This window comes from Nelumbo lutea, chromosome 1, assembly GCF_056320005.1.
Source record: "Nelumbo lutea isolate HS-2025 chromosome 1, American lotus-T2T, whole genome shotgun sequence".
Lineage (NCBI taxonomy): Eukaryota > Viridiplantae > Streptophyta > Magnoliopsida > Proteales > Nelumbonaceae > Nelumbo > Nelumbo lutea.
In genome coordinates, this window is record NC_142684.1 from 183,817,561 (window position 1) to 183,836,184 (window position 18,624).

The 18,624-nt window shown below is 40.9% G+C and overlaps 1 protein-coding gene across 1 annotated transcript; it reads right to left on the minus strand.

Annotated features, from left to right (window-relative positions):
- Positions 1-659: 659 nt before the first annotated feature.
- Positions 660-18,347, minus strand: LOC148879718 (uncharacterized protein At5g41620-like). The gene is made up of 3 exons (XM_088961363.1): positions 17,450-18,347; positions 9,875-10,000; positions 660-2,712 (listed from the first exon to the last, which is right to left on the minus strand). Exons 1-3 carry the CDS (start codon positions 17,786-17,788, stop codon positions 1,189-1,191), a joined length of 1,989 nt encoding a protein of 662 aa, XP_088817489.1. The 5' UTR covers positions 17,789-18,347; the 3' UTR covers positions 660-1,188.
- Positions 18,348-18,624: the final 277 nt, after the last annotated feature.

Consider the following 18,624-nt stretch of genomic DNA (forward strand, 5'->3'; position numbering starts at 1 on the left):
AAAGGGATGCACTATGGGAATCCAGGACTGCCATAATTCTTAATCAAGACAAGTCCAACATTGAATGATTCCTAACAATAGCTATCGCTATGCTGAAAATCAATTCTTTCCGACATTTTGGTTCAATTGGAATTTTAACCACCTGATTCTATTTGTAGATTTTTTTTTTCATTTTTGAAAGTAACTTTCCTCTACCATCGGTTTAAATGCAATATTTTAGAGAGTTAAGTCTTTATGTATAGGCTGACAAAAAAAAAAGTCTTTATGTTAAGATCATTCTTGGCCTGGCTAAGGCTAGGGCCTAAGGGTGATTCGGTTGATCATTTCTAACCTGGCCCAACCCAGCAGATAAAAAAAGGAATAATCAAAAGCACCAACTCGGGTGCATTAGATTAGACTAAGTATATCAATTAGAACCAAGCTAAGTTTTTAAGGAGATAAGTCCTTATGGCTAAAATGCCCCTATGAATACTGCTGAGTTTTAACTGCAAAAAGGAGATGGTTTGAAGGAAAAAGTAGGAAAACCTATACAAGGTTTTTAAAGGCCTCTCCCTTTCCCTACTTTTTACTTCAAACCAAACAGCTTAAAATAAGGAATGCTTAATTTTAACCATAAATAAAGGCTGGCACTATCGCATTACCTTGTCAAGAGAAAAAAAAAGTCAGAAACCTTCTCTGTTCTTTGATTAGCAACTCAAAAACCTTCCCTGTTTCAGCTCTCAAGTTGATTGAGTGAAGCATGGATATAAAGTCTACATGAGGGAAGAAAAAAAAGAGTTTTACATGTCTAAGGATTGCAAAATCAATAAAACACACAATGAGGAATCAGTGAGTTAGAACAGTTAGTCAAAAAAAAAAGAGGGATTTAAAGGGAAGTTGGGCTTTAAAACAAAACAAAGACATAGAAGAGCATATTAGTGGTAATTCAAATTCCAGCTGCACTGGGATTTCCACTTGATCCGTGTAACCATGCCATAGCAATGCATTTCTAACATACACATGGAAATTCCCAAAAAAAAAAATAATATATATATATATATATATATATATATATTTTTTTTTTTTAAGAAAAAGATCCTGCATAAATAGAAAATGCATCACTACAGGCTGCAGCATTCATCCGTGTACTATGGTCACTATACACAACTGAGGATCCAAGTCTAAGTTGAACCCACTTTTCCAAATAACCTAGGAGGAACCTTTGGAAGAAGCTTTTAGACGAGAGTGCTGCCCCTCCAACCTTGCTTCAAGCAGCTTTGCTTTCAAGGTATTCCCTTTAAAACCTCTTGGCCATTTCGAAGAAGGCTCTGATATCTCAAGATCTGGGGATGCAAATCTGGAAATCCATTGTTGTACTGGACTAGCATGACCCTTGCATATAGATTCACTGAATGGTTCTTCCTTACAATCATTTTCAGGTCCAATTTTTCCTCCTAGCAGTGATGGATTTCCGGTCAAGTTGTTAACCACATTGTTTGAGTTGGATCTATGAATCTCATCTCGTTTACTCTTTCTCTCTTGGTTTCCATCTTCTGTATCTTCACAGATTTCTGACTTACGGGAAATGCTTATTTCTACCAGGCTTGCATCTTCACCCACCTTCGTGGACTCCCCATCCATGAGGGTGGTCTTTCCATTGCATGATGCTGCCCAAGGCATTTGTTCTTCAAGCTGCACTTGTGAACCTTTGGTCCTTTCATGGGACCCAAGTTTCTTCTTATTAGGATAGCATTTTGTTGTTTTGTCAACCTCTCTCAAATTTTCTTCTGCATTGGGCTTAGAGAAACCATTGTTTTTCTTGTTGCCAACAACTTTGTTTAGTTCAAAACAATGTGAATCACAACTCACAGAATCTTCATCACCTGCATCTTGGGGTGCACTTGTAGCCTCATTCAAGTGAATGGACTCAAGAGAATGGCGATGCAAGGTACAATTCGGATCTTTTGCAAATAAGATATCATTGCTCTTAGAACTTCCAGATCGTTTAGCTTGAAGGAAGGTCTCTATCTCAAAGCTTAACTTGTCAACTATTGTGTTCTTTTCAGCAAGACCCGACTGAACTTCAGAAAGCTTCATCTGCATCCTTTCATCAAGCCATGCCTCAGAAATATGAAGTATCAACCGATCATGGCCATTCCTGTCATTATGATCCATATCAAACTTGTGTTTAAGGGCCCGCACCTCCTGATCATAGTCTCCTATTCCCCTAGCAAACTCATCACACAGATCTTCCAACAGTGCCCTTGCTTTCCCCTCTCTTTCTAGCTCTTTCAGAGCTTTTGAGAAGGCAGTCTTCACCTCAGAGAGCTCTCGAGCTAGTTTACGGTGCAGGTTCTCTGAGTGCTTTCTTAACTTCCTCTCATCTTCTAGCTCATCCCTCACAGACTGAACTGCAGCCTTGATGCGATCCTGCTCCTTGCTCTTTCTAACTAGTTTTTCCTCTACAATTTGTTTCATTAGTTCATCCATTTCATGTCTATCTGTTTGCTGTTCTTTTAGCAACTCCTTGATCCGGGTCCAAGCATGGTCCAGCTCAATTTTCAGTGCTTTTACCAATGATATACTGGATGCATGCTGTTCTTCCAGGCTCCAGATCCGGTTCAATACTTTTAGCAACTCTGTAGAAGTTTTAAGACTATACCCTGATTCCCCAACCCTTCCCTTAATGTCCAAAGAACTAGTAGGAGTAAGAGGAGGGTTATAAGCCGCCACCTACAAGGAAAAGGCATAATGAGTTATATATTTGGTACAAATAGGGTGTTAGACATTTGATGGTAAATGGTAAAGATTGCACGGTTGCAATATTTTGGTAAATCCATTTTATGGATGATGATAGAACTATAAAAGTTGGATACATACATTCAACTATGTTTTTTTTTTGGGCAAATCTCTTAAAATACCCCTAAGTTTTAGGAAATTGACTTACTCTACTCCTACTGTTTAAAGATTGCCTTAAAGCACCCTCCAGTTTTTTGACAATTGACTAAACCCTCCCCTGTCCATTAATGCTCTATTACAATCCATTCACATGTGACATCACATGATGTATAGAACTTTTTAAATCCCAATATTACCCTTTTGTGGTTGATTTTTCCCTCCATTATTCTTTCAAAGTTTCAAAATAAAATAGAACAGATCCAAATTTTCAACAACACCTCTACCATTACAAACTTGGAATGCCATTAATGGACCATCCCAAAGCTTGGGCCTCCATTATTAGTCAGGCCCAAGGGGCATTTATCCAAGGACGACAGATAATTGATCAGATCCTAGTTGCCAATGAATGTGTGGAGAAGATGAAGAGGTCTAAGCAAAGAGGCTTTGTCTGTAAGTTCGATCTTGAGAAAGCCTATGGTTTGGTGGATTGGCAGTTCTTAGTAAAGGTTTTGAGGAAGTGTGGGTTTGGGGAAAGACGGTGTGGTTGGATGTTTGGTTGTGTTAGCTCTTGTCACTACTCCATCTTAGTAAATGGGGTGGTAAGGGATTTTTTTCCAGCTAGTAGGGATATTAGACAAGGGGATCCACTTTCACCTTTTCTCTTTACCTTGGTAGCTGATGTGTTCAGTGAAATTATCACAAGGGCTGATAGGGAAGATGTGATAAAGGGATGGAGAATAGGCACAAACCAAATTCCACTAACTCACTTGCAGTTTGCGGATGACTTAATGATCTTCTGTGGTGGTGGTTTTAGTGAGAAGGTGGGAAACTTGAAAGAATTGATTAAAGCCATTGAAGGAGTTTCCAATTTGAAAATCAATTTAGAAAAGAGCAGAATTGCTGGAGTCAATCTAGACTTTGAGAAGGTTGAGGCTATTGCAGATTGTCTTCAGTGCTCCATTTCTACTTGGCCTTTGTCCTATTTAGGGCTGCCTTAGGGGCAAACCCTAGGGAGAATAGGTTCTAGACCACAGTTATAGAGAAGTTTGAAAAGAGATTAGTTGTGTGGAAGAAAAATTACATCTCTTTGGGTGGGAGGATCACCTTGATAAGAGCTACCCTTGCGAACCTACCTACTTACTACCTCTTTGCCTTTAGGATACCATCTAGGGAAGCGAAGAAACTGGAAAAATTAATGAGAGATTTTCTTTGGGAACCGGGAGAAGGTAAAAAAGACCACTTAATCAGTTGAGAGGTTGTGGGTAGAAGCAAAGAGGAAGGAAGATTAGGGCTTGGGAATGTGCTTAAGAAGAATTCAGCCTTGTTAGGGAAGTGGTTCTGGAGGTGGCTATGGAGCGAGATAGGTTGTGGCATGAAGTGGTGAAGAGTATTCATGGATTCTCAGAGAGTAAATGGGATGCTGGTGCTTCAAGGAGGACTAACCTAGCAACACCTTGGAAAGCAATTCACAAAATTCTTTCGCAGTTCCTAAGTTGTATAAAGTATTATGCTTGTTCTGGTAACTCTATTCGGTTTTGGGAGGACATTTGGGTGGGAGATCTTCCCCTAAAAGACCTTTTTCCGTCCTTGTACTCTATTTCTTTGTATAAAAATGAGGTGATTTCAAAATTTCTTCCTTCAATTTTAAATTTGTTGTCTTTGTCTTGGGACTTTGGTTTCCGTAGAGGGTTAAGGGAGGATGAAATTGATTGTTTGTTTGCTCTTCTTGGTCTATAAGGTTTGGTTAGATCCTTTGAAGCCTGATAAGAGGATTTGGGCCATTCACCCTAATGGGTCTTTTTCTTATGGCTCCTTTTTTAATTTTCTGTGCCAAACCTCCTCTCGACAAAGTTTCCCTTCCAAAGAAATCTGGTGTAGACCGGTTCCCCCCAAGGTTATGGCTTTGTGTTGGGAAGTGTTGCATGGTAAAGTAAGCACGATGGAAAACCTACAAAAGAGAAGACCCTTCCTATGTATTTCTCCAAACTGGTGCACTCTTTGCAGATCTCATGGTGAGGACTATTATCACTTATTTTTATCTTGTAGTGTCACTGCAGAGCTTTGGGTTTGACTTCTATCATTGTTTGGGTGTAGATAGGATATGCCAACAGAAGTAAGTACAATCTTTAACCCTTCTATGTTCTATTGGCCCCATAAAAGAGGAAGGAAAATGTGGAGGTGTGCACCAGCAGCCTTGTTATGGACAGTTTGGGAAGAAAGAAATGCCAGGATCTTCTAGAAAAGGGGAGAAGCATTTAGGCCTTGAAGGACTACATTTTGTATAAGGCAATACATTGGTTAAAGACTCTGGATTTGTTTGATCATTTCTCCTTTACTGACTATTGGAGGGATTGGTTATCATCAGTAGCAAGTTGTTACTCCTCAAAGATAAAGGTAATGACAAGTTGGGTCCCCCCTTCTCACAGTTCTTTGAAGCTGAATTTTGATGGAAGTAGTCAGGGCAACCCGGATCCCTCTGGTTTGTGAGGTGTACTGAGGAATGAGCCTAGAGAGGCTGTTTTACTATACTCTGGCCCTTTAGGTGTTGGTAACTCTATTCGGGCAGAGCTATTAGCTGCAATACAAGGAATAATTCTTGCAAAAGAAATGGTTGTGGAGCAGCTTTTGGTTGAAGGGGACTCTAAGACAGTGGTGAATTGGTTAAATAATCCGAAGAATGTCACGTGGGACTACAAGAATGAGATAAAGAAATTCAAATGGCTGACAAGGAATATGTCTGTAACAGAACAGTGGGTTAGGAGATCAACTAATGCATTTGCTGATGTCTTGGCAAAACAAGGGACAAATAGGGAAACATTGTTCTGGGTGCAACTATAATTTGTGTCTTTTGTAACAGTCATGCACTTGATGTAGTTTTTGTGTTTTCTGTATGGAGAGGCAGCACCTTGCACCTCCCTAAGGGGATTTTCATGTAACCGATCTTTGAATTAATAGAATATGACTCTTTACTTATCAAAAAAAAGTACCCCCCAAGTTTTCTGACAATCGACTAAATCCTCCCCTGTCCATTAATGGTGTTCCATTACAATCTGTTCACATGTGACATCACGTGATGTATAGAATTTCTTAAATCCCAATATTATCCTTTTGTGATTGATTTTGCTCTCCATTGTTCTTCAAAGTTTCAAAATAAAACTCAACAGATCCAAATTTTCAACAACACCTCTACTGTTACAAACCTGGAACGCCATTAATGGACCATCCCAAAGCTTGGTTTGAGCATTTGTTGATACCTTTTCAATCTCTTTTTTGTCTCTTGGTTTGAGCATTTGTGGGCTTTGTTTACAAGTTTGAACTGCATTTCTGGTTTCAAATGCCATTTGATGTTTATCATTCAGCACTGCTGATGGTAAAGCTGAATTGTAAAACTGGAAGAGATGATGGCCAGGGGTGTGGGGTGACAGGTTTGGTGCCTGCATTTCTGTTAACAGCAGGTTTGTTCAAATGTTTCATTTTGAAAATTTAAAAGAAAGATGAGTAAAATAGTCTTTTGCATCTTTCCATTAACGGATGCTAGCGGCGGGGGGGGATTTAGTCAATTGTCAGAAAACCTGGAGGTACTTTTAAGGCAATTTCTAAACAGTAGAGGTAGAGTAAGTCAATTTCCTAAAACTTGGGGGTATTTTAAGAGATTTTCCCTTTTTTTTTAGTAATTATACATTCAAGTATGGTTAGATGGCTAATAATCTGACAAACAGATATATCTGCTTGACAAGGGACTTTCTCAAGTAAGAGGTCTACTTGAAGGCTTGAAGCTCTAAATGGAATCTGACAAGAAAATTTTGAGTAAACTTCCAAAATATCTCAGTAAATTATATCTTCCATGGTCATAAACAATTTATTGACAAAAGGAAAAATGAGTGAAATGCACAAGCAGAATACAAAATTGTTGGTATTTGTCAATTTAAAAATAAAATTATTTTTTTTTCAAAGAATCTATTGGGTTTATATGTGTGATACTGATACTGGAATGAACATATTCCCCAGTGAACACTACCAGCACAATGTGGAGTACAAGAAAAAAGGACTGCCAGGTGCACAAGGCTTCCACCAATGCAGGATCTGGGGAGGGACAGATTTTCGCAGCCTTACCCCTACACATACAAAGAGGTTGTTTCCAAGATTTGAACCCTGGTCACTCAGGTTGCAATGGAACAACCTAACCATTGCACCAAGGCCCACCCTCACTATGTGAAGTACAAGATATAGTACTATAACATAAGTTGGTGCTAATATTGTAGATATGTGGAATAACAATGTTATTACCTACCTAACTTACATGATTACCACTTTGAGTTAGCTCAATATTCATTTTAAACATGAAGTTAAATATTAGTTTTTGTTTGTGTAATAGATTATTTGGTTGATCTATTACAACCATTTTAAACATGAAGTTAAATATTAGCTTTTGTTTGTGTAATAGATTATTTTGTTCATAGGACAACTTCAGAACGTATTCTTTTGTCTATAACCTTAGTTTCTTAACTTTGCTTAATGATTTTGAATGAGATAATAATTTAAAAAGGTACATCCATGCTCCTTTTATCATTTCATAAAATATCAATCTATACTTTGCATATTTTACAATGTTTTGACCATGTCTATAATTTTTACAATATTTCCATACAGTATTTCTGACATTTCCAACATGTTTCTAATATTTGGACTATCAACATTTCCTCCAACACTGACATTTCAAACCTTGCCTAAGAGTCCTTATCACCTCCAGATGGGGGTATATAATAAGCCTTTCAAAGATTTAGGGATGCAAATGGATTGGGTCGAATTCAAATCCATTAAGGATGTCGGAAATTCAAATATGATCCGATCTGATTTAATTTCTGTAAAATTTAACAAATTATTAAAAGGAAAAATCACAGGTCTATATAAAGAAAACCAAAAGATACAACAATTTTTTCAAATATTTTTATCATATATATACATGTCTTTTTATTAAAATTTGTATAGAACGTTAATGTGGACCCCACTAAGGTGGTCCCCACTGTTCGTATGTCAGCAATAAGTTATGATTAGGATTAGTTCTTTATGATAAGATTAGAACTAGTCTTTTATAAGATTAGGATTAGTCTTTTTTCAGCCTTAACTTATCTTATCTTATCTTGCCATGTAAGCAATTCAGTCCTTTTACAAGTATGATACTATGCATATAAATTTAAGAGGGGGGCAGCTGTTTCAAACATCAACCCAACTCTCTTTAATCAAAATCTCTCTCTCTCTTTTCTCCCTCTTCTTTTCTTATTTTTTTCTTCTCCTTTTAAATGTCTGTTCAATCTTGAGCGACTACTAAATTTTCATGTTGCCTCCTCAAATGTTAAGAAGACTTATGGGCCTAAAGTCTTTTAAGTTCACAGCCCCTCAAGCAGAGAACATGGTCCAGAAGAATTGGGATTGCAAGAATGAGAACCAATAGCATAAATGCAGACCCAGGCTCCAAAAAGGTAGACTCGACTTAATTTGAACTGGAATGTCCCAATTCATTAACAAAAAGAAAGAATGGGTGAAACCCACATGCAGAATACAAATAAGCAGAATAGATTGATTAAACAAAAATAACAGGAAAATGAATCACGAACATAACTACTGCCATAAACATTGGAATCCCATGAATTAAGAAATATTGTTACTTCCCAAATCGATGACCAACAGAATAACAAACCCCAATCATGCAAAACTTGAAATTTCTGAAGCAACTCAGTAAATTATATCTTCCAAGGTCATAAACAATTCACTGATCAGCAAACCAACATATTGCTAGTTCCTGCCTAATCATGCTCTATCATCTACTGGACAAAGGAAAGACTAAACTATGCTGCCATATATTACTCAAAGAATCAGCAAATCAACATAATTTGTTTTTCCTAATTGGATGATCAACCACAAATATATTGCTAATTCCTGCACACAATTTCCCCCTCATTTTAGTTTTATTTCCTAGACAGAGAATGTGGTTATGCTACATACTCCTTGCATGTAGGAATCAAAAACAGAAATTCTGGATATAGAGTCATATTTTCCTAACTTTATTGGACTAGATCAATGTTTCAGGCTAGGGGCAAACTGGGAATGGCAACGAAGTATCCACATTTCTCCATAACATCACCAGCTTGCTTGAGAGGGCAAAATAAGTAATGTATGTCTACATGGAACTCATTTTAGATGACTCTAACATCAATTTTCAACCAAAGGGTCGCATTTTGTATAGGTTGAACCAACACAAGCAAATTTGAGTGCAATGGAAAAAAGAAAAGAAAATCATACCAAACTTGTTTTTGTCACACTGGACTTGATTTAGTTACTAAAACTAATTTTCGAATTGTAATTTGGAATTCCCAAAACCCTTAATATATATCCTTTCCAGTGTTTTAAAAGGCATGGAAGGCGTGCCTCCAGACAACGCACCCCAAAAACGCCTTGAGGTGTATGCCAGAGGCGTATGGCTCAGGTGCAAGAGGCATACGCCTCATACACCTTTTTCATGAGGCATGCTAAAGGTGCCCCTCATCCTCATACAAAAAGACAAAAAAGAAAGAAAAATAAATGAAAGGAAAAGAAAAGGAAGGGAAAGAAAAAGAAAGAAAGAAAGAAAGAAAGAAAAGTACAAAAGAGAAAAGAAAGAAAAGAAAAAGGGAAGGGAAGGTTCATATGCATCTTCATTCTTCTTAATATAAAATATTTTTATTAAAAATAATAAAGTAAAATGAGATCCTCTTTCCTCTTCTTCCTCCTCTCCCCCCTTTTCCTCCTCATTTCCGTCCTCTCAAGGAGGCTTGTGTTCGGGAGGCTTATGCCTATTACGTTCTGAAGTACACCTCACGCCTCTAGGTAGTGTAATGCCTCGTCACACCTCCACATTTTAAAACAGCCATCATTTTTTTATCAAACTTCAAAAGACATTTACCTATGAAAAGGAAAGAATGGAGAAAATAAAAAGTAAACAGCATATGCAGATATTTACCTCCATTGAACTACAATAACTAGCAGGAGATAGAGGCTGTAAAGCACAGGCGTTCATTTCAATTGATTGATGGTGCTGCATCAGTGATACTGCAACATGCCTCCTCAGACTACTAGCACTTTCTGGCTGTAAGAGAAACAAGCTAATGATTAGTTATATGAACCTTTTCTTTTCTTGGATGATGCATAACCTTAAAATACATTTATTAGTTGCTTCCAGTAGGGTAGTAGGTTCATATGCAACCCAAGAACAGCAAGACATTAGCTAAGCAGTAGTAAACCAGGTTGATTTGGGTAAGGATGATTACTTGCGTCACATATTACAACTTCTTTCGAATGAACTAAAGCTGTATTTGGTTGCACACAAAATGAAAGAATAAATGATTGCCTTGGAAAATGGTATTACGACGATGAGTCATATTCCTAATTGTCCTGGTGTTTCACTTAACTCTGAAAAGAAAACTGAATAGTTGAGAAATATACAAGTGTCTACAATATATGAATCAAGGAAACCAAAATAACTTGTGGAAAATTAAAAGAAATGTCATTTTCTTAAAATTAGTAGTTTAATATTTACTTTTTCAAAAATGCTCATTTTCTGCAGCCACTTTACGTGCAACCAAATAGTGTCTAAAAGTACATTAGAGAGATCTGAGAATTAATAGTCACATTTTTCCATGTCTAAAGAGTTGCAGAGATGCTCTGATTCCTAAACAATTTAATTCTTTATGTTTTCACAGTTTTACATGCACATGGAAGAATTCACCCTTTGAGATATATTTGAAAGGTTTTTCCCAGACTTGAAGTTTGTAATATAGCTATCTCATTTTAAATTTGTGATCACCAGACCAAAGTTCCTTTAATGAGATGCATGTCTACCTTTTAACAACAGTTGGTGGTGGTTCCACTATAATGTCCTACATATTATAAATCTACAGGCTTGGGTTCCCTAAAGTGGTAATGCATCAATCTAAGTTTGAAAATGCCCACTCAACTTGATGTTGTGGATGCATTCGTTGGGAAGAAATACCGCCGCAGGCAGCAGCCACAGCAGTAACGAAGTGTCCACACAGGAGTCCACGTAGGATTAGACCGCAGCTTATTTCATCTTATCTTTCACAGTTATCTTATTTGTTTTTCTCATTTATCTAGTCCGATAAGGTTTAATAGGGAGTCTTATAGTAGGAGTTTGATTTATCTAGGGAGTCTTATCCTTCCCAAGATAGGGATCTTATCTGTAAGAAGTTGAATCCAATAAGGAGTATCCCTACCTCTTGTAATCTCCTATTTAAGGAGCTGGAATTAAACAATAAAGGCATCAAATTTTCGATCAAGAAAGGAGTAAAGGAGAGTTAGGGTGATCTCTTGGACAAATCACCATTAGGGCACCAAGATAGGTTCCTCAAGGAAAGGGAGGAACAAGGGAAAACAGGAGGTTCTCCCCGTGGACCGACCCATGACGCAATCCTACGCCCGGGCCCATAACATCTTGGTATCAAAGCCTACCGTAATGGGAGATCAGGAGCAGCTATCATCCAGGGTCCACGAACTGGAGCATAGGCTCGTGGAAACCAGCGTGGAGGTTCGTGAGGTCAAAGACGATGTCCGAGAGCTGCGACGCTTGCTGGAATCGTATTTCTCGAACAGGGAAAGAAACTCCGGGGAACCACCACCACCAACAGCCGCCCACCAAACTGGGCAAAGACGTCCGACGAACAATAGACCGCCGCCCCGGCAGCCACGGTTGTTCCCAAGTATAGTCAGCTAGAATTTTCGTCTTACAACGGCACTGGAGATCCACTGGGATGGTTATATCACTACGAACAGTTCTTTCGCAACCAGCGCACAGATGACAGAGACAAGGTCAATCTGGCCGCCTTCCACCTAACGGAAGAGGCACAGATCTGGTTCTACCGTCTGGAGCAGGAAGAACACGGGCTTAGTTGGGGACAGTTTAAATCTTACTGCCTCCTCAGGTTTGGACCTCCGTTGACGAGCAACCCGCTGGGCGAATTAATTAACCTCAAGCAAACTGGAACCGTGGCTGAATACCAGCGACAGTTCCAAACCCTTCTCGCTAGGGCAGCCTCGGTACGACCAAATCAACAAGTAGATATGTTCACCACAGGGTTAGCAGAACCCCTAAGGGTGGACGTGGAGATGCAACACCCTCCCAACCTGGTCACAGCCATGAACCTAGCACGTGCCTTCGAGCGCAAACTGCAACTCACCCGCGAGACCTTCAGTGTAGGTCGGCCGGCGATGACCTGGGCACCTTCGAAGACAACCGGAGTGTCCCTTTCTTTGACAACCAGCAGGGAACAGAGGCCACCTGCCAGTAACACTTCCAGGACGACATCAAGCATGGGGAGCAGCATGACAGTACCACCCATTAGACGATTGTCCCGAGCCGAGATGGCAAAGCGTCGCGCAAGGGGGCAGTGCTTTAAACTGCGATGATCTGTATTCTGCCGGGCACAGATGCAAGAGGCTATTCTGTCTTCTGGTAGACGAACAGGAAGAGGATGAGGATGAACCCGCAACATCAGAACCCAAGATCTCCCTTGACGCAATCACAGACCTCATTGACCATGCAACTGAGGGCGCAGGTAGCGGGAAAACCAGTATGCATCCTCGTTGACTCAAGAAGCACGCACAACTTTGTCAGTGAGCAGGTAGCATGCCAGTTAGAGTTACCTATGTAAATCAGGCCACAACTACAGGTAGCCGTGGCAAACGGGGAAAGAGTTCACAGCCCCGGAATCTGCAATAACACCAAAATTCAGGTCAAATCGGAATCCTTCTTTGCTGATCTATTTGTGCTATCCTTATATGAGTTCGAGATCGTCCTAGGAGTCAAGTGGCTGATCACTCTAGGACCAATCTTATGGGATTTCAGCACCCTAACAATGACATTCCACCTGAATGGAAAACCAGTTACCTGGCAAGGAACCAGGATAAGGGCAAAAACGCAGCTACATACACTTCAGGGTGAGAATATGCGCGCAGTAGATATGGAGAGGCTCCTCACGAATTTCTCTGTTGTATTCCAAGAACCCAAGGGGCTTCCACCCTCCAGAGCTTGCAATCATCAAATCCCTCTGATAGTCGGATCGGACCCCATCCTTGTCCGACCCTATCGCTACCCACACCGACAGAAGGATGAAATAGAAAGGCAGTGTACGGATATGATGCAACAGGCAATCATTCGCCCTAGCCGCTCCCCCTTCTCCTCAACGGATTTGTTGGTACCCAAGCAAGATGGGACTTGGAGATTTTGCGTGGACTACAGAGAGCTTAACAATCGGACAGTCAAAGATAAAATTCCTATCCCCGTCGTAGATGAGCTATTGGACAAACTCCATGGAGCCCAATACTTCTCAAAATTAGACCTCTGGTCCGGTTACTTTCAGGTTCGGATGACTTCCGAAGACGTGGAGAAAACTGCCTTCAAGACACATCATGGCCATTTTGAATTCCTAGTCATGCCATTCAGCCTCACCAATGCTCCTTCCACGTTCCAGTCTCTGATGAACGAGGTATTTCAATCCCACCTCCGCAGATTTGTCTTAGTATTTTTTGATGACATCCTAGTTTACAGCAAGTCGTGGGTAGAACACATACAGCATCTGCGGACCGTTTTTGAACTCCTGCGCCAACACAAACTCTTCCTTAAGCGATCCAAATGCTCCTTTGGGGAACGCCGGGTCCTTTACTTAGGACATGTGATCAGTGGGCAAGGGGTCAAGGTGGATGACTCCAAGATTCAGGCTATCAAAGAATGGCCCAAACCACAGTCCGCCAAGGCTCTCCGCGGGTTCCTAGGGTTGACGGGTTACTACCGCAAGTTTGTACAAAATTACGAATTTCTGGCGGCCCCACTAACCAATCTGCTCAAGAAAAATGCCTTCCACTCCTAGGGTTGACGGGTCAAGGTCGATGCAGCCTTTGCGAGTTTAAGAGAAGCCATCTCCTCCACACCAGTCTTGCAGTTGCCAAACTTTGACCTTGAGTTCACAGTTGAATGCGATGCATCCAGCTCTGGCATAGGCGCCATACTACAGCAACAAGGGCACCCGGTCACCTTCTTCAGTCGCAAACTGGCGGACCGCCATCTTCATTACCCGCCTACGAACGCAAACTGATTGGGTCGGCCAAGGCAGTACAACACTGGCGGCCATACTTATGGGGAAGGTCCTTCGTCGTCAAGACAGACCACTACAGCCTTAAATATTTGTTAAAACAACGGCTTACCACTTCGCTGCAACAGCATTGGGTCAGCAAACTGCTTGGTTTTGATTTTCGGGTGGACTACAAGGCGGGATCCTTAAACCGTGCCGCAGATGCCTTGTCTCACCGAGAAGAAGACAATATGCTCCTTCATTCGATTTCACAACCCCGAGTCACCCTACTGGAAGACATTTGGCACACACTGCCACAATCACCGGAATGGAGAGACCTTGTTCAGAAGATACAGTCCGAGACAACCGACTCCAATTGGTCCATTCATGACGGGCTAGTACTTTACAAAGGATGTATATACCTTCCGGTTGATTCTTCCTCCATCCCCATGGTCATCTCCGGTATACATAACTCCACTCACGAGGGCATTCAAAAGACACTACATCGTATCCGAGCGGATTTCCATTGGCCAAGAATGAAAACTTCTATCCAGGACTTCATCAACAACTGACCCACGTGCCAACAACATAAATGGGAGAACCTACACCCATCCGGCCTTCTTCAGCCCCTCTCAATTCCTACGCAGATCTGGGCGGATATATCCATGGATTTCATTAAGGGACTACCCAAGGTGGGAGGGAAGTTGGTTATGTTCGTTGTGGTGGATCGTTTCTCTAAATATGCCCACTTCATCCCTATGGCACACCCATACAGTGTCATTTCAGTCGCCCACATTTTCTTTACACATATTTTCCGTCTACATGGATTACCGGAATCCATCGTCAGCGACAGGGACCCCGTTTTTACCAGTACCTTCTGGAAGGAACTGTTCCAATTACATGGTACGACCTTGGCCTTCTCCTCCGCCTATCATCCTCAGACAAACGGCCAAACGGAAGCAGTTAACCGCACGATCGAAATGTACCTCCGTTGTTTTGTAGAGGACCGACCGCGACGGTGGGTGGATTGGCTTCCCTGGGCCGAATATTATTACAACACGGCCTATCACTCGTCCCTGGGCATGACACCCTTCCAAGTAGTCTACGACCGAGATCCTCCTCCCTTGCTATCATACGAGCCTGGATCGACTCGACTGGACAAGATTGACCGCTCCCTCCAGGAACGTGATGCCCTCCTGGCTAAAGTCTCTCTCCGCCTGCAACAAGCACAATTACGCATGAAGCCCACCTATGACCAGCATCGACGGGAGCTAATGTTTGAACCGGGTCAGTTTGTGTGGTTGAAGCTCCAACCCTACCAACAACGATCCTTGAGACAACGGGCTGCTCCCAAACTGGCTCCTAAATTCCATGGACTGTTCAAGGTTTTACGGCGGATCGGCCCAGTTGCATACCAGCTTGAGCTACCGGCGAACGGCAGAATCCATGATATCTTTCATGTTTCCTTGCTCAAGCCATTCACAGGAGATCCACCGGACTAGGTACCCGCTCTACCGCCCCTCAAAGACGGCAAGCTCATCCTCCAACCCCGGGCCCTCGTCTGCTCCAGAATCAATCGGAGTGTCCTCGAGGTCCTTGTGGAATGGGACAACTTACCATCAACCGAAGCCACCTGGATGCCCTTCACTGAACTACGGGACACATATCCCGAGCTTGAGGACAAGCTCGTAGTCCCGGAGGGGTGTAATGTTGCGGATGCATTCGTTGGGAAGAAATACTGCCGTAGGCAACAACAACAACAGTAACGAAGTGTCCACACAAGAGTCCACGTAGGATTAGGCCGCAGCTTATTTCATCTTATCTTTCACAGTTATCTTATTTGTTTTTCTCATTTATCTAGTCCGATAAGGTTTAATAGGGAGTCTTATAGTAGGAGTTTGATTTATCTAGGGAGTCTTATCCTTCCCAAGATAGGGATCTCATCTATAAGAAGTCGAATCCAATAAGGAGTATCCCTACCTCTTGTAATCTCCTATTTAAGGAGCTGGAATTAAAGAATAAAGGCATCAAATTTTCAGTCAAGAAAGGAGTAAAGGAGAGTTAGGGTGATCTCTTGGACAAATCACCATTAGGGCGCCAAGATAGGTTCTTCAAGGAAAGGGAGGAACAAGGGAAAACAGGAGGTTCTCCCCGTGGACCGACCCATGACGCGATCCTACACCCGGGCCCATAACACTTGACCTTAAGATTGAGTGTGTTCAGGTGAGGCCAAAATTGAGCATGGCCAAGTTGTGCCCCTACTTTCAATTACAGATTGCTGAAAGTTTTCCCCATGCTAGAACTTTTCCTTTTAGCCTCAAAAAACATTATCTGTAGTTTGGAATGCTAAGGTAATATATGGTTTTCCTTCTTGTTGGTAATATGCGGTTTGGGAAGTAGTTAGCCAAATCATTAGGGCAAAGGGGTAGACTCAATCAACCAAGTTCTCAATTGAAGACAATTTGAACAACTTGAGGAATCACAGACAGTTGAGAACAGAAACCTCTACAGGTCCAAGTGCCAAATTGGACAACATTAAAAACCATAGTTTGCACCATCCTGAGGTAGAAATTGAAATTTTAATTTCTCAACCACAAAGCAGAAAACAGTTATTCCATCTAGTCCTCTACTTCCCAATGTAATAAGACCAAAATCTACCATTTTTCTTATCAATTGGGCATCAAAGATAATTACAGTACCAGTCCTGACAGAGAGACTCACTAAGATCAATAAACAACACAAAGGGAATCCTACAAGGCTAGAAACATCAAAACGATTAATAAAAGGAACAAAACTAAGAGACCAAAGCCATGAAATGAATCATAGAACTAAGTGATATGATTTCTTTCTTTAGAAAATTGTTGTTTTTATTGTTACACCAGCCAAAACAACAGCGGCAACCATAAAGACAATAAATTAAGCATCAAAATCCCAAAGAACTCGAAGACCAGAAGGTAAAGAACATGTTATCTTAAGAGGCCAAATTTTCAAATATGGAAAAAATAAATAAACCAAAATTAATAAGCGGAACTAAAATGAACAAAATGCAATGAACCCGCCACCCGAATAATAATAACAATAATAGTAGTAGTAATAATAATAATAATAATAATAATAATAATAATAATAATAATAATAATAATAATAATAAAACAATTAACCTTTCTGTTTATTTTATTGAACAGAAGAGGGAAAAATCATAAAACCAAGAAAGACTACAAGACATGCAATTAAAGAAAAGTAAATTCAAAATATCAATCAATAAGAATCCTGCAAACATACTTCCCTTTCGTTAAGCAGACGCAATGGAAAAAAACCACAAAACCCAGATAAATCCAGCAACCCAAGAGACCCCAAGGAATTAAAAGAAAAAGAAAATAGAAAATAGAAAAGAACAACTAACGCAATCAAAACAGCCTATAAGATGAAAGCAAGTGAATGAGTGAGCGTTCAACCTGGTCTGGCGGACTATGAGAAGGATCGACCAAATGCATAGGAAGCTCAAGATGCTTGTCCTTGTGGTGGCGAAGCCTAGCACCTCCCTTGCTCATTCTGGGAAGCGGGTGGTGCTGTTGAATCTCCCAGAGGTTAGCACCAAGCTTTCTAGCAGAGACGGTGGAGGGCAGCGTGAGGGGACCTTTGATGGTGTTATCCTGCGCATCCTCCAGTTTCCAAGCGGGTACTGGAGTACAAGGACCCCCTCTTTTCCCTACCAAAATCCCGCGCTTCAACTTTATCCCTAAAAATTCTTGCTTTTCTGTTTCTTCCTCTCCACCTTTTGCTATTCTTTCCATCTCTCTTCAAACTTCAAACTGCTTCTCCTCTCTCACCAGTCACCACCTCTTTCTCTTCATTTCTCTTACATTCTGATCTTTATTTATTGTTCTTCGAATCTTCTCTCACTGTGACGAGAATTTTATTCTTTTTGCTTCAAAAGTTCAAACCCCCGAGGCCCCAGGCGCAACCCCTTTTCCAGTTTTTCTGTCTCCTATCCTTGGAAAAGTTAAAACGAGAAATCATTGATGATGGGATGATATGATGGCATGTGTTTAGTCTCGAGTCTCGACTCGGGTAAACGAATCTTTAATTAGCTCTTCCAATATTGAAACCGATTAACCGCTTTAACTCTGCAGATTATGGAGTCTTGGGATACCCTCTGGTCTCTGCTGGACTGTGACTCTCGCTCTACGGTACGGTGTGTAATGTGGCCAAGCCAAGGTCCCTTCCCTATATATATAGAGAGAGAGAAAAAGAGAGAGAAAGAGACTGAGATAGAGACCCTCCTGCTCCTCGTGATGTGAATAGTGAAGAGGAAAAAGCCGACGGAGCAATCAAACAGAAGCACCTCAGCACGGAAAATCTGGTATGCAATTGTCAAATGATTTAAATCCAATTTGGCATTTTGGGTACTCCCGCATACCTCCATCTCCACTTCCACTCCATTCAAAACCATAAACAGTAAACCACATATTGTGGTCCAAGGTCTAAGGATTTGTGTGTTCTCCACTCGATCACTCCCATGCCTAGTTGTTGTATGTTCCCAACGAAAAGTTTTTATGAAAAATCGTGAACGTGAACTTATGTACTGAATCTACTCTAGGGCTGAGGGCTGTGTTGCTCTTTTGTTACT

What these genes read in the sequence shown, in the direction of transcription:
- LOC148879718 (XM_088961363.1), bottom strand. Translation starts at nt 17,788, where the DNA reads ATGGAAAGAATAGCAAAAGGTGGAGAGGAAGAAACAGAAAAGCAAGAA. An exon ending in CTCATAGTCCGCCAGACCAG is followed by an intron (nt 10,001 to 17,449) that starts GTTGAACGCTCA and finishes TTTCTCTTACAG; the next exon opens with CCAGAAAGTGCTAGTAGTCT. An exon ending in GTTATTGTAGTTCAATGGAG is followed by an intron (nt 2,713 to 9,874) that starts GTAAATATCTGC and finishes TTTTCCTTGTAG; the next exon opens with GTGGCGGCTTATAACCCTCC.